Source organism: Barbus barbus, assembly GCF_936440315.1.
Source record: "Barbus barbus genome assembly, chromosome: 11".
NCBI lineage: Eukaryota > Metazoa > Chordata > Actinopteri > Cypriniformes > Cyprinidae > Barbus > Barbus barbus.
Genome location: NC_136739.1, coordinates 17,643,781 through 17,657,139, shown reverse-complemented (window position 1 = coordinate 17,657,139; position 13,359 = coordinate 17,643,781). Strand labels below are relative to the sequence as shown.

Here is a 13,359-nt window from a genome sequence, read left to right as displayed (position 1 = left end):
TTGTGGCGCTAAGTGCACTGTGTTTCCTGCTGAATGCATAGGAGGAAGCTCTTGTATCTTCTATCAAAAATGTACAACACTTAATCTGCAGCAGAAGTTCCATATAGCAATTGAAATTAAGTCTAAATGAATCAATGTATGGAACAGAACAGTATGCACATTCTGTTAAATAACTAGTTGTGTGTTCCACTGAAATACATAAAAATCATACTGCTTCATAATAAAGTATATGTCAGAATTTATTTTTTAGCTGTTCATTTAATGCATTTCTTTTCATTTCATTACTTATCAATTCATACTTATAATTTCATCTACACGACATGTTCCATGAATTCATAATCAAAGAGTAATTTATGTGAAAAAAACATGAGCTTACTTGTGGGAACAATGCCTTTGTAGGTGCTGGCAACATGACCATTGACACTGTGAGTATTGACCACTACATGATAGGTTTCGGCTGCCTCCAACTCAGAAATGGAGAGATGGCTGCCGGTCACATTTTTCCTCAGCACCAAACTATGATCCTTCAGGCGAGTCACAGTAACCTCATGGGTGGCATTTGAATCGCCACTCAACCACTGCAGGGAGAATCCGCTGGAGGTGACGTTAACCAGATGCATTTTCTCCATACCTGTTTCTGGACACCAACATACACCAGAATTCAACCCCAAACATTTCTCTATAAACAAATACCCACAACCTACGGTGCATAATGTCAGTACCTTTATGTTTTCTGTCATGAACCTCCTGCTGTCCATGATGCTTCTGGTGTTTCCTGGAAAAAAGACACCACAGCAACATTCACACAATGTATTAACTCAATATGAATGATAATTATATTATTTAGCAACTCCTGCTGTCTTGTGATTTGTTTTTGGTCTATGCAGACGTAACATCTAAAGTGCACATATGCGGGTTAAAGACCACATTGCTCATAAATATACTCACTCTTCTGTTTTTGGCAAACTGAATGGGAATTTGTGTGGCTGGTCACTCTGATGCCATTGACACTTCTTAGAGATTTCAGGTGACAAGTAGAAAGCATTTTCAACTATATAGAAAGAATGATGAAACTGTAAATAACAGTTCTTGGTACCTGCTACAAAATGACAGGCTAATACATCAATGGACATTTTGAACATGTAAAAAAAATGATTTGACTTACGGCCAAGGTACTTGGGCAACAGTCTGGCAAATGTCTGAATATGGTCATCATAGAAGCCTGAAGGTCTATCCACCCTCTTGAAGAATACATCTGAAGGCTCGCTTGCCACTTGGGCCAAGACACGGACATCACCTGCACTGAACAGCTTTCCAACTGCCATCACCACTATGAAGTATCCTTTGCATTTGACTTCAGTGGCTGCCCTTATTATCCTCTCCTCATGCAGTTCAACTGGTCCAGTCACCAACAGAACTAATACCTTCAAATGGCGGGGATGTGGCGCCTTCTCAAACACATGTTCAACAGTGCCTTCAAGAGCATCTGCAAGGGCCCGTCCTCCTTCAAGCTGGTGGACCTTATCCTGTAGAAAGCTTCGAACACTGTTTGGTGACTTGTGATCTGTCAAACCAAAGGTCACGCTGATGGGAATGCCACTGCCATTGTGCAAGTATTCATAAGGTGCATGCTGAACAAGTGCTACTCGAGCATGATGGGTAGTGCTGGCTGGCTCAGGGGACATCTCTAGCTGTTCTATCATTAGAGCCACATATTGCTTTATCTCTATGAATACGGAGGGCCAGGTGCTCTCTGAACTATCAAGAACAAAGGCCATGTCGATGTCCAAGTCAGTGGTGGGATCCCTCCGGTCCCGTACTCCACGTGATGGGACATAATCACACATCTGATCCGGGGCACAGAAATCTGAAAAAAAAAGTTAAAAAAGAAAAACAACATTCAAACATTCTCTGTTGCTACTGTTTTGCAGTGTTAAAAATGTTGGTGGCTTTTCTTGTTTGTTGAACTCTGTTGTACATGATAACACAGTTTTACCCAGACAGATATGGCAGGTCATGATCTTCTTGATGACATTGTTGTATTCAGCACTTCCAGGTGAGGGTAGAACGATAATCTGGGCTAAAGCAGTGTTGTTAAGCTGAAACAGAGTAAATGTAACATCCTTAATGGTATGTTTTCTTTTATGCCAAACGCAACTGGCTGTCAGGTTTTTACTTTATTTACTTCTGATTCACTAAAACACTAATTAAACCTGTCAGATAGAGTTTGTGTAGAGTTACAGATAATTTGCCCAAGTGATTGACACTGCAAATTTATGGAAGCTGCAAATCGATTTGGATGTTACCTAAATGAAGGCGTGAAGTTACTTAACAAATTATTCAAAATCACAGTTACTGTGCATACGACCTGAAATTTTTAAGCCCAACTAAGCATTAATGCACAATACTATACATGCAGTTCAGTGCAAAGGGTTGAAGCTTATATACTGGGGCAATGAAACAACTACTGTTACAAATTGTTTTCTGAGGATCAACTACTGTCTTGAGTCGACATTCTAAACAGGATTCTGATGTATAAGGACAAGGGACAGCTGATGAAACCACAGAGGAGTGAGGAAGCATACTACATGAATAAAAACCTTTACCAACACTAATGCAAATGGAAAAAAAGTTATTTCTTACAAATTACAATACTTGCCCTTCTACTGCCCCTACCTGCAAAGCTCTTGTGAGTTGGCGATCTTCACGGTTAAGAAGGAATACAGAGGAAATTCCTACATCGTAGAGGCGCAAAGCAGCGGCACTGAATTCTTGAGTTACTGTAACAGGGCCGTTGACAAAGAAAACAGCAACCTTGCGCACAAGGAACCCACTGCGAACTCTCTTGAATGTGTTCTGTGCGACGAAGTTCATGGCTGTCTCCAAGCTGCGCTGCTTACGGGTCTGCTGAGTCTGGAGCCCTTGAACTCGCTCAACAAGTGATCGCTTCTTCTGGGTATCTGCAAAGCGGATCTCAGTAGTCACCTCATTGTTGTAGAGTGCTAGAGCAACACGGGCACCTCGGGGACAGTTGCTCTCAGCAATAGTGATGTCACTGACCAGGCGGAGAACAGTGTCACGCATGTTGTTGAAAGCAGGGCGTGATACACCATCCGATGCATCCAGGGCAAAGGCCAACTCAGTAGGGTATAGGGGACATTCCTGAGCACCTGGAGATTTAGAAACTCAAAAGCTGAAGTACAGTTTTATGCAATGAATGCTTTAAAATGTGACCCTAACAGTACAGTGCAAATGCAGAAGAGATTGTACACTATTCACTTACCATAGCAGCAGGCTAAAAAAAAAAAATAGAGAACGATTTCAAAATGTAAAAGTATAATTATTAGAAGGTATATAAAGATATAACTCAAACTATAAGAAAGACAGCATAAATAGACACTGTACAATCACTATACTTACGACAGTTATCCCTAATTTTCTTGACCAGATCACATTGCTGTGAGGACAAAAATATTTGGCATTAATGTTTCAAGCAGGTTCCTAAACAATAAAGTCACTTATACAGTGAAAGAAAGGAAAAAGTACATACCACTGCACCAGATCCTCTGGGTCCTTTTAGACCCTGTTTTTGACAACAGAAAAAAAAATCACTTTCTCAACAGCTGAACACAGCTGGGTAGAACAATCTGGATTTATTCCACTGAGCATTTTTGAGCGCCAAACTAATGTCTGTCACTAGTTTTTTTTTTTTTTTTTTATTTAACAGCTTGAGTAAATCAAAGCTTATGACTTGCAGAGAGAATTGTACACTTTGTAAGAAAGAACATCCCTAATCATTACTCAACTTAGTCACCTTGTTAAGTCAACATTCCTGTATTTAAAGACTTGTAACAATTTATGTATTATTTATTTTTATTTATTTTTTTAAATATACTTTTAAAGCAGTATTGTATTAAAGTATGGTGCTTACATAGGGCCCTGGGTATCCAATATCTCCCTTTTGTCCAGGTCCACCAGGTTCCCCTGAGGTACCCTACACAAACATATTATTAGTGATTACCAGCAGTATGGACGTTATGACCCACTTAAAAATAGTTCCATCAATATTACTCACTCTCTGGCCATTGTTTCCTCTAGGTCCAGGTCCTCCCTTTGAACCAGGGTCACCTGCTTCCCCCTTTGAATCAATTCAGATTTAACATTTAGTTACATTTACTGTTTTGCACTGCAGTACTACTATATACTGTAAAACATTCAAAGGAGCAGATAACTTCAGTAATCTCACCTTTGGACCAATGAAACCAGGGAAACCTTCATCACCCTAAAATAACATTAAAGAGTGTTCAGTGTAAAATACATGTTTTGCTGAGTAACATGTATATAGCATGTATGAACGTAAAAGGATACAACAACTGAGACATAAACTGAACAAGTTTCACAGGCATTTGATGATCAGAAATGGAATAATGAGCCTCCCAGTAGCACTGTCTTAGGTATCTTACATTAAGGACAATGCTGTTTATTACTCTTTCCATTGCTCAGTTTATCTGCAGTCCTCATGCCTCCCTTCAGCAGGACTACTGCATGTTCAATCACGTGAGCAGGGACCCTTATAAGATATTATATAAGATATTGTAACTGTGACTTTAATTGCCTACTGCATGTAAACTCTGGAAGGTTCCACAGGCGCATGCACAACAATTCTATATGATTCATTGAAAAAGCACAAAAAACATTGTTTAAACCCTTTCCACATACACACACTCACCTTTCGTCCTTTGGGTCCAGGTATACCAAACCCATCTCGTCCATCTTCACCCTGTATACATAGGAAACTCCTTAGTTTGATCTAGGCTAAACTGCTGACATACAGTAGATTGATCTGATAAATAATCAATGTGCTATATGTTTTAATATGGAAGTAATGTTTATTACTATTCAATCTATTTGTGCAGACTGTTGTGCAGACTGTTACATCTCACTTACAGGCTCCCCACGGGGTCCCAGGGGTCCAATGGCACCTTTAGGTCCTGGCTCCCCTGGTTCACCCTTTAGAGTGAATGAGAAAAAGTGAATCATAATTGTATAAATAATAATGTATAAAAGGTGCAATGGTCATACATTTAACAGCTGAAAGAGCACCCTAATCCTCACACTTAATTTAACAAAAATGTGAGTTCATTTCCTCTTCCCAAACTGTATAAATACAAACTCCCCAGAAGCTTTACTTTCAGTTGACACTGAGATGTTTTCATTAAAACATTTCTTAAGCTTGCCAATGGTAACTGGAACATGAAAGTGCAACTGCCTTGCGATGAATTGCTAAATGTTGTTAAAGATAACCAGTACCTTCCGGCCAACGGCACCTCTTCTACCCTTTTCTCCAGCAGGTCCTGGCAGTCCTCCTGGCCCCTAAAAAATATATAAAATAAGATTAAAGCTTTCATCATAGAAACCAGTATAAATATATATATATATATATATATATATATATATATATATATTGTTTTTCTTTTAATAAGTAATAAAACCCAAATGGTAGGTAGGTTAACTTTATTGTCCTTAAAAAAGGCAATTCTTCATGTAGACAGCAGTATACATGCACATATAGCAGCCACTCAACACAAATCAAAAGAAAAAACAAAAAAACACATTTCTAATAAATAATTTAAAAACACAATCGCTGCCGGTACAAAATAATTCCTGTATCTGCACAAAGGGAGTTTAAATCTCTGAACAGAAGGAAGCAGTTGAAATTCATCACACAAAGGATGGGTGACATCAGAAAGGACTAACTGGCCCTTCTTAGTCACCTTGTTCATAAATGTGTGCGATAGTCCTTAAATCAGTCCCCACTATCTTACTGCATATTTTAGCTATACTGTTCAACTTTCCCCTACTCTTTACATTCAAATTGCCATACCAACAAATAACAGAAAAGCTCACAATAGATTCAATAAAACAAGTATAAAACATCTTCATAAAAAACATCCACATGAAAAGTTCGAAGTTTCCTCAAAAAATACATATGCTGAAGAGCTTTCCCTCTAATCATATCAGTGTTTGCCTCAAATTTTAGCTTACACAGTATTTGTACTCCTTGACCAATTCTACCTGATGCCCCTTAATGACAAAAGGCAGCACAGGTACAATATTCTTCTTACGGAAGTCAATGAACATCTCTTTTGTTTTAGAAGCATTAATGTTTTGAAATGATGCATCACACCATTGAATAAAATGATCTACCACTGGACCATGACTCCCGTCTGATCCAGTAAGGAGAGACACAATCACAGAATCATCTGCAAATTTATAATGTGTCTCCCCTCAAACACACTCCAACAGTCATCAGTATATAAAGACAACAAGAGAGGGGACAAAACACAACCCTGTGGGGTACCAGTAGAAAACAACATTGCATTAGAAAAAAAAAAAACATTAACACGTACTCTTTGGGATCTCCTAGTTAAAAAATCCACTAACCAACACACAATATTTAAGTCTAAATTTAAATTCTCAACAAGTTTCTTCGCCAGAATATGGGGTTGAACACAATTAAAAGCAGAAGAAAAATCTATAAAAAGCAAACCTACATAATTATTTTTACCTTCCAAATGTTTTAGAATCATATTTAGTAAGGTACAAGTGGCGTCTTCCACTCCTCTACCTGATCTGTACACAAACTGCATAGGATCAAGTGCTGACTGTGTTAAGGCGAAGATCCCCTTCCTAACTATTTTTTCAAAAGATTTCATAACAAGGGAAGTGAGTGCAACAGGCCTATAATCGTTAAGAGAAACAGGATTACTTTTTTTTTTTGCAATTGGCACTACTATGGAATCTTTCCAAAGACGAGGGACTTTAGAAAGTTGCATTGATTTATTACAAATAAATAAATAAATCCCTGAAAGCTGCTCTGCACAATTCCTCAACAATCTTCCACTAATATGATCAGGGCCTGGACTTTTCCTTTCTTTAACCTGACCAAAGCAGCTATACGTACATCAGCTTCACTGATTTGAAATTTAACAGAGGTGTCCAAAGTCACAATATTCCCACCATACTTCGACAATTCGGATGTAAAATCATCAGTATCAAAACATGTATAAAATAAATAAAAATCATCTGCTAATTCATGATCAGATTTCCCACCTAGAGTAATACTTTTTGTCTTCTGTTTAGTTCCAATTATAGACTTCACTCCATCCCAAGCTAAATTAGATTCCCCACTTATAAACATGGTTTCTACCTTTTCCGTATACCGCAATTCGGTTAATCTCACCTGATCTCTCACCAATTTATGGGCCTCTCTGTACCAAATACTATCACCTTGTTTATAATAAATGTTTCTCAGATTAACAGCATTTTTAACATGCTTAGTAATTCATGGTTTGTTGTTCGGAAATACTATACGAGGTTTCTTTTTAATGACCAGATCTTCACAAAATACAATGTAATTAGTCACAGTCTCTGTGAGATCATCTAAATCAGTGCATACAGATTTAAAGTTTCAAAACATCCCATCAGCTCTTGAATCGAGTCTTCCGACCACACAGGACCTAATCTTTTCTCTGTTTTTTCCCTTTTCAGGACAGGTTTATAAACAGGGGCCAAATAAACAACATGATGATCAGACAGGCCCAAAGGGGCCCTCAAAAATGATTTAGCCCCTTTAATAGACCCATAACAGAGATCCACATATTTCCCACATCTGGTTGGACAATCCACATATTGATCAAAATGGCTAATTGATTTCTCAATTTTACAGCGATTAAAATCTCCCATCACAATATTGGGTGTGTCAGGAGAAATACTTTGCAACCAATGCACCGTTTTACATAGAATGTCGGATGCATTTTTCACATTAGCCTTTGGGTGGATGTATACAACAGAGATGAATGGTCATTATTATTGATACAATCATCCTTTTAGAAAGCATAGAAAACAAGAAAAAGAACATGCTTGAACATCTCTTACCCTTGGACCAGGGTTTCCATCCTCTCCTCTTATACCAGGTGCTCCAATTGGTCCAGCTGGACCCTGAATCAAGTACAGATACGCAATATTTATATTATATATAATATATATTTTCTCTTTGATTATAACATTGAACATTTTATTTCAAGGCAGGTGTGAATATTTGTACATACACAATAAATAAATGTAACCAGACTGTAAACCAGATTAAACCATTATGTATGCATATACAACATCTGTCTTTTGTTTAGCACAACTACTTTTTTTTTTTTTCTTTTTTTTTGCAGCTGATTAATTTACCCGAGATCCTCCAATTCCTGTCTCTCCTGGTAAACCATCACTTCCTGGTCTTCCAGGAGCACCCTAAAAATAGGACCATCAATAAATTCAACAAATTCAAATGAATTAAAAAAACTGTTTAACCCATAAACTACAGCTCTTGATGAATCTCTGTGAGAGTGTTAAAATAATGTTAATTTCCCTCAATGGCATGAAATAGTTTATATGTGTACTCACCGCTTGACCAGGAGGCCCTCTTCTACCATCAGGGCCCTAATTCAAAAAAGAAGGTAAATAAGATTATGAACAGAACATCTGTCATTCAACATTTCATGGATCTTACACATAACATTTCAAATAATGTATTGCCATAGACAACAAGATGTGAAATTGATTCTACTGATTGATACTAAGTACTAATATGAATAGCCGTCAAAGCTAATTCAGAAATGTATTCTTATAACAGTTTTCTTTGAACTCTTTAGATTCTAAACATATGATTGAGCTGTTTTGGGTTTTTAAGAGATTATTTATGAACTGATTGAAAGGATCTTAGCATATTCAGTACTGCTGGGTAAATATGAAAAGACATTCTCTTTGGTCAAGGAAGCATACCCGTCTGCCTGGTTCACCAGGTCCTCCTTTATTTCCGTCCACTCCTGGCTCTCCCTAAAGAAAACACTTCAGTGAACTTCAAAAATGCATTAAAGTTGTGGATTTTATTCACATAGACACAAACACACATTTAATAGGACACACTAACAAAATGTGCAACAACTAATACTATAAGTACAGCTTGGCCAAGTTTTAAAGTTTGACCATGACCAGAAGCTAAAATTATATGCAATGAGAAATAATAGTTTAATCAAATGAGAAATAATTAATAAAACAACTTATATGATTTTTAATTAGATTATATTGCAGAACTATAAACAAAGCTTGATATGAAGCTTGGTACTTTACAATATTGATGTGTGAACATGTGCTACAGTCCTGACCAGACATAATGAATTAAATAGAGTTATTAGAATTAAATAAGAATCTACCAGAATGACATACAGTATTATGTAAAAATAAAAAATAAAAAAATTGGACCATACCGGTGGGCCAGCATCGCCTGGATCACCTTTTTGTCCCCTCTGGTTGTTGTCTCTTCCTGGAATGCCCTAAAACAACAACAACAACAACAGCATCAACCTTAATTATTAAAGGAAGATATACTCATTCTAAATAAAATCAAATCCTTGAGTAAATAAGAGAGCAGACATATCTGACTATGTATATAATACATACGGGATCACCACGGATTCCAGTCTGACCAACATCTCCTGACTGGCCTTTGGCCCCTTTAGGTCCCTAGAAACACACCAAAAAGATCAGATAAACCATATTTCTTTATTTTGAATATATTCCTCATGACCCTACCCATAACTATATTCTACATGACTTACCCTTTGGCCAGGGTTTCCTCTATCTCCTGGAGGGCCAGCAATGCCACTTGTTCCCTGAAAGACAACAACAGATTTTATAGGCATACACAAAGATTTGTACAAACTATTGATCACTAATAACAAAATCAAAAATAGCTGACCTCCTCTCCATTGATTCCATCTAAACCAATCTCTCCAGTTTCACCCTAAAACAAAACAAATGCTATCAATTAAACATATTCTTATGTTAATCATGGTAATATATTATTAAACATAACACTTTTGTAATCATGTCATAGTCAATAAGGAGTTCTTACCTTTTCACCACTGTATCCTCGAGATCCCTAAATAAAAGTAAAATAAATACATTGGATTAGTCACGTAATATATTTTAACCATAATGTGCCACCTCAAGTGAAATTTAGTTGAACTTACTTTAACACCTCTTTGACCTGGACATCCTTGGAATCCTTGAGTTCCATTTACACCAGGTGGACCTCTCTCTCCCTGATAAAATATGGATTATAGCAATCATGAGAAACAACATGCCACATACACATTTTTTTTTTTGGCAAAATGTTGCCATCTAACTAAAAGATACACTCTGATTTAATAACAACAGCAAAGTTTCAGGTTGTTCATGATGAATTCTTATGTTGATGATTGATATTGGATAGGGAGAGAATTTTATTGTATTTGTGAGCAAAAACATTAAAATAAATAGAAAAGAAACTCCAGTGTTGTGGTTTAAATTCATGAACTAACACATGCATTCCGTAACATGTTACCAAAACAATGGTAAAGGTGTGTATATGTATGTGCAAAGGTGAAACTTTCAAATATATTTTACATTCATAACATGTAAAGTAAGACATTTTCAAAAGTTTTTTGTTTTAATTTTGATGATTAGAGCTTACAACTCATGAAAGTCAAAATCCAGTATCTCAATATATTAGAATATTTATATTTGAGTATCATTAAACGACCATCTCTACAGTATAAATTCAGGGTATCTCTTGTTCTTTGAAACCACAATAATGGGAAATACTGCTGACTTGGCAATGGTCCAGAAGACAATCATTGACACCCTCCACAAAGAGGGTAAGTCACAGAAGGTCATTACTGAAAGGAGTGGCTGTTCACAGAGTGCTGTATCAAAGCATATTAAATGCAAAGTTGACTGCAAGGAAGAATTTGGGTAGGAAAAGGTGCACAAGCATCAGGGATAACCGCAAGCTTAAGAATACTGTCAAGCAAAGCCGATTCAAACACTTGGGAGAGTTTCACAAGGAGTGGATTGAAGCTGGAGTCAGTGCATCAAGAGTCTCCACGCTCAGATGTCTTCAGGAAAAGGGCTACCAAGCCACTTCTGAAACAGAAACAACGTCAGAAGCATCTTACCTGGGCTAAGGAGAAAAAGAACTGGACTATTGCTCAGTGGTCCAAAGTCCTCATTTCAGATAAATAAAAATTTTGCATTTCATTTGGAAATCAATGTCTGGAGTCTGGAGGAAGACTGGAGAGGCACAGAACCCAAGCTGCTTGAAGTCCAGTTTGAAGTTTCCATAGTCAGTGATGATTTGGGGTTCCGTGACGTCTGCTGGTGTTGATCCATTGTGTTTTATCAAGTCCAGAGTCAATGCAGCCGTCTACCAGGAGATTTTGGAGCACTTTATGCTTCCATCTGCTGACAAGCTTTATGGAGATGCTGATTTGCTTTTCCAGCAGGACTTTAGCACCTGTCCACACTGCCAAAACCACTTCCAAGTGCTTTGCTGACCATGATATTACTGTGCTTGATTGGCAAGCCAACATGCCTGACCTGAACCCCATATGGAATCTATGGGATATTTTCAAGAGAAAGATGAGAAACAGTCGATCCAACAATACAGACGAGCTAAAGACTCAATAGTGCCTCAGCAGAGCCACAGACTGATCGCTTCCAAGCCACACCTCACTGATGCTGGAGTTTGTGCTAAACAAGCCCCGACCAAGTATTGAGCGCGAAAATGAACATACTGTAAAGAACTTGAACTTTTCTGCTTTGAAAATCCTTTTTTTTGATTGATCTTAGGAAATATTCTAATATTTTGAGATACTGGATTTTGACTTTCATGAGCTGTAAGCTCTAATCATCAAAATTAAAACAAAAAAAAACTTTTGAAATGTCTTACTTTACATATAATGAATCTAAAATATATATGAAAGTTTCACTTTTTGAAATGTTACAAAAAAATGATATATTCTTAAGATATTCTATTTTTTTTAGATGTACCTGTATATAGGATCTGTCCATTTATTAGTGCATGCTGGAAAATCAATGTAACTTTATGCGTAGTGAGAAAGTGGGCAATTACAAACTATTGAGAAGGTAGATGTTGAATCACAGACAAATGTGAGTGAAAAAAATATGCCCTTTAAATCTTTATATATATTCATAATAGATAATTAATACATGCTTACCGGACCACCTTCATCACCAGGATGTCCTCTCAAGCCTTGACCACCAGATTGACCCTATAGGCAATCAAATATTGACATGAGCAAACACTAAAAAATTTAATATATATATTTTGTTTTATCTGTGTTGTAGTGTAAAATATGTTGTTTCTCGAGGAATGAATTTGACCTTTGGTCCAGGAACACCAACAGCTCCTCTGTCCCCTCTCTGGCCATTACACTTGCATGGAACAGAACAACATTCCCGCTCAGCAATATTATCCTTAAAAAGAGACAACCAAAATAATATTAGACAAACATATTCAGCTGTCTTTGTCATTGTAGTAGGCCATACATTAGTGATCTTATTTGACTGAGCAATTAGGACAGTTCTCACCAGTTCTTCCAGAAGTTCATAATCCAAGTCCATGAGGTTGACACGCAGAGGTCGTGTGTACCTAAAGCCACGGCCAAATTCCAAGAGAACTGCATCCTCAAATCGTGGCACTCTCTCCAGTGCAACAAGGATGAAACTACTGACACCTTAAGAAAAAAAAATATTAAAATGTTTTGGTGAGTAGAGAAATACAGAAACTGAACATACAACCTATCGATATTTGAGTGTGAAGCAATGAAATTTGTCAAACATTTTCTTATCTATAATCACGATTACTCTTACCAGCTGAACGCATCAGTTCAACTCGCTCTTTCAGGATATTATACTGGGCATCTAATCCATCAGTTAAGTGGATCACAACCTTTATGGGTGTAAAACAGTAATTAATTTCATTTTTAATACAAATAATTGTTTATAAATATACAGAGAACCAGTACATACAATATGGTTAGATTTTAAGGTTAAAATTTGCCCCGAATGAAAAGGATGTACCTTGACACTATCTGAAGGCTGACTTTTGAATCTATCAGCATAAGCTTTGATTGTGGCACCATTTAGAACAAAAGGTCCACGGTTTCGGAGGGCCTTGAAGGGCTCAATAAGCTCTGTGTATCTGTTGGTGAAGTCCAGCTGAACAGGTTCAGAGGCAGAGTCCATTGCTAGCATGCCCACTTGTATTAAGGGAACCTGGGCAGAAGTGCAGCTGATGGGCTGCATCTGGGTAATGCGTTGGAGAATTGTAGCCACCTTTGTTTCTAATGTTTTCTGAGCAGCAAAGATGTTCTGTGCAGCCACATCAAACCCCACAAGAACATCCAACTTGCATTCTGTCAGAAACAAAATTAAGAATTAATACAAATTGAGAGTAAACCTCTG

At 37.2% G+C, this 13,359-nt stretch overlaps 1 protein-coding gene across 1 annotated transcript in view; it reads right to left on the bottom strand.

Annotated features, from left to right (window-relative positions):
* LOC306877224 (collagen alpha-3(VI) chain-like) overlaps nucleotides 1-13,359 on the bottom strand; it is a 59,339-nt gene that overhangs the window by 5,846 nt on the left and 40,134 nt on the right. Inside the window, exons 11-39 of the mRNA XM_079428857.1 lie at nucleotides 12,976-13,310; nucleotides 12,766-12,844; nucleotides 12,484-12,629; nucleotides 12,277-12,369; nucleotides 12,111-12,164; nucleotides 10,083-10,154; nucleotides 9,965-9,991; nucleotides 9,809-9,853; nucleotides 9,669-9,722; nucleotides 9,511-9,573; nucleotides 9,318-9,383; nucleotides 8,833-8,886; nucleotides 8,455-8,490; nucleotides 8,239-8,301; nucleotides 7,939-8,001; nucleotides 5,311-5,373; nucleotides 4,948-5,010; nucleotides 4,730-4,780; nucleotides 4,247-4,282; nucleotides 4,076-4,138; nucleotides 3,932-3,994; nucleotides 3,551-3,583; nucleotides 3,412-3,457; nucleotides 2,677-3,170; nucleotides 1,997-2,099; nucleotides 1,166-1,867; nucleotides 949-1,051; nucleotides 723-775; nucleotides 377-637 (exon numbers count right to left, since the gene is read on the bottom strand). Of these exons, the coding sequence (XP_079284983.1) occupies nucleotides 377-637; nucleotides 723-775; nucleotides 949-1,051; nucleotides 1,166-1,867; nucleotides 1,997-2,099; nucleotides 2,677-3,170; nucleotides 3,412-3,457; nucleotides 3,551-3,583; nucleotides 3,932-3,994; nucleotides 4,076-4,138; nucleotides 4,247-4,282; nucleotides 4,730-4,780; nucleotides 4,948-5,010; nucleotides 5,311-5,373; nucleotides 7,939-8,001; nucleotides 8,239-8,301; nucleotides 8,455-8,490; nucleotides 8,833-8,886; nucleotides 9,318-9,383; nucleotides 9,511-9,573; nucleotides 9,669-9,722; nucleotides 9,809-9,853; nucleotides 9,965-9,991; nucleotides 10,083-10,154; nucleotides 12,111-12,164; nucleotides 12,277-12,369; nucleotides 12,484-12,629; nucleotides 12,766-12,844; nucleotides 12,976-13,310 (3,384 nt within the window). The remainder of the gene's footprint in view (nucleotides 1-376; nucleotides 638-722; nucleotides 776-948; nucleotides 1,052-1,165; nucleotides 1,868-1,996; nucleotides 2,100-2,676; nucleotides 3,171-3,411; nucleotides 3,458-3,550; nucleotides 3,584-3,931; nucleotides 3,995-4,075; nucleotides 4,139-4,246; nucleotides 4,283-4,729; nucleotides 4,781-4,947; nucleotides 5,011-5,310; nucleotides 5,374-7,938; nucleotides 8,002-8,238; nucleotides 8,302-8,454; nucleotides 8,491-8,832; nucleotides 8,887-9,317; nucleotides 9,384-9,510; nucleotides 9,574-9,668; nucleotides 9,723-9,808; nucleotides 9,854-9,964; nucleotides 9,992-10,082; nucleotides 10,155-12,110; nucleotides 12,165-12,276; nucleotides 12,370-12,483; nucleotides 12,630-12,765; nucleotides 12,845-12,975; nucleotides 13,311-13,359) is intronic.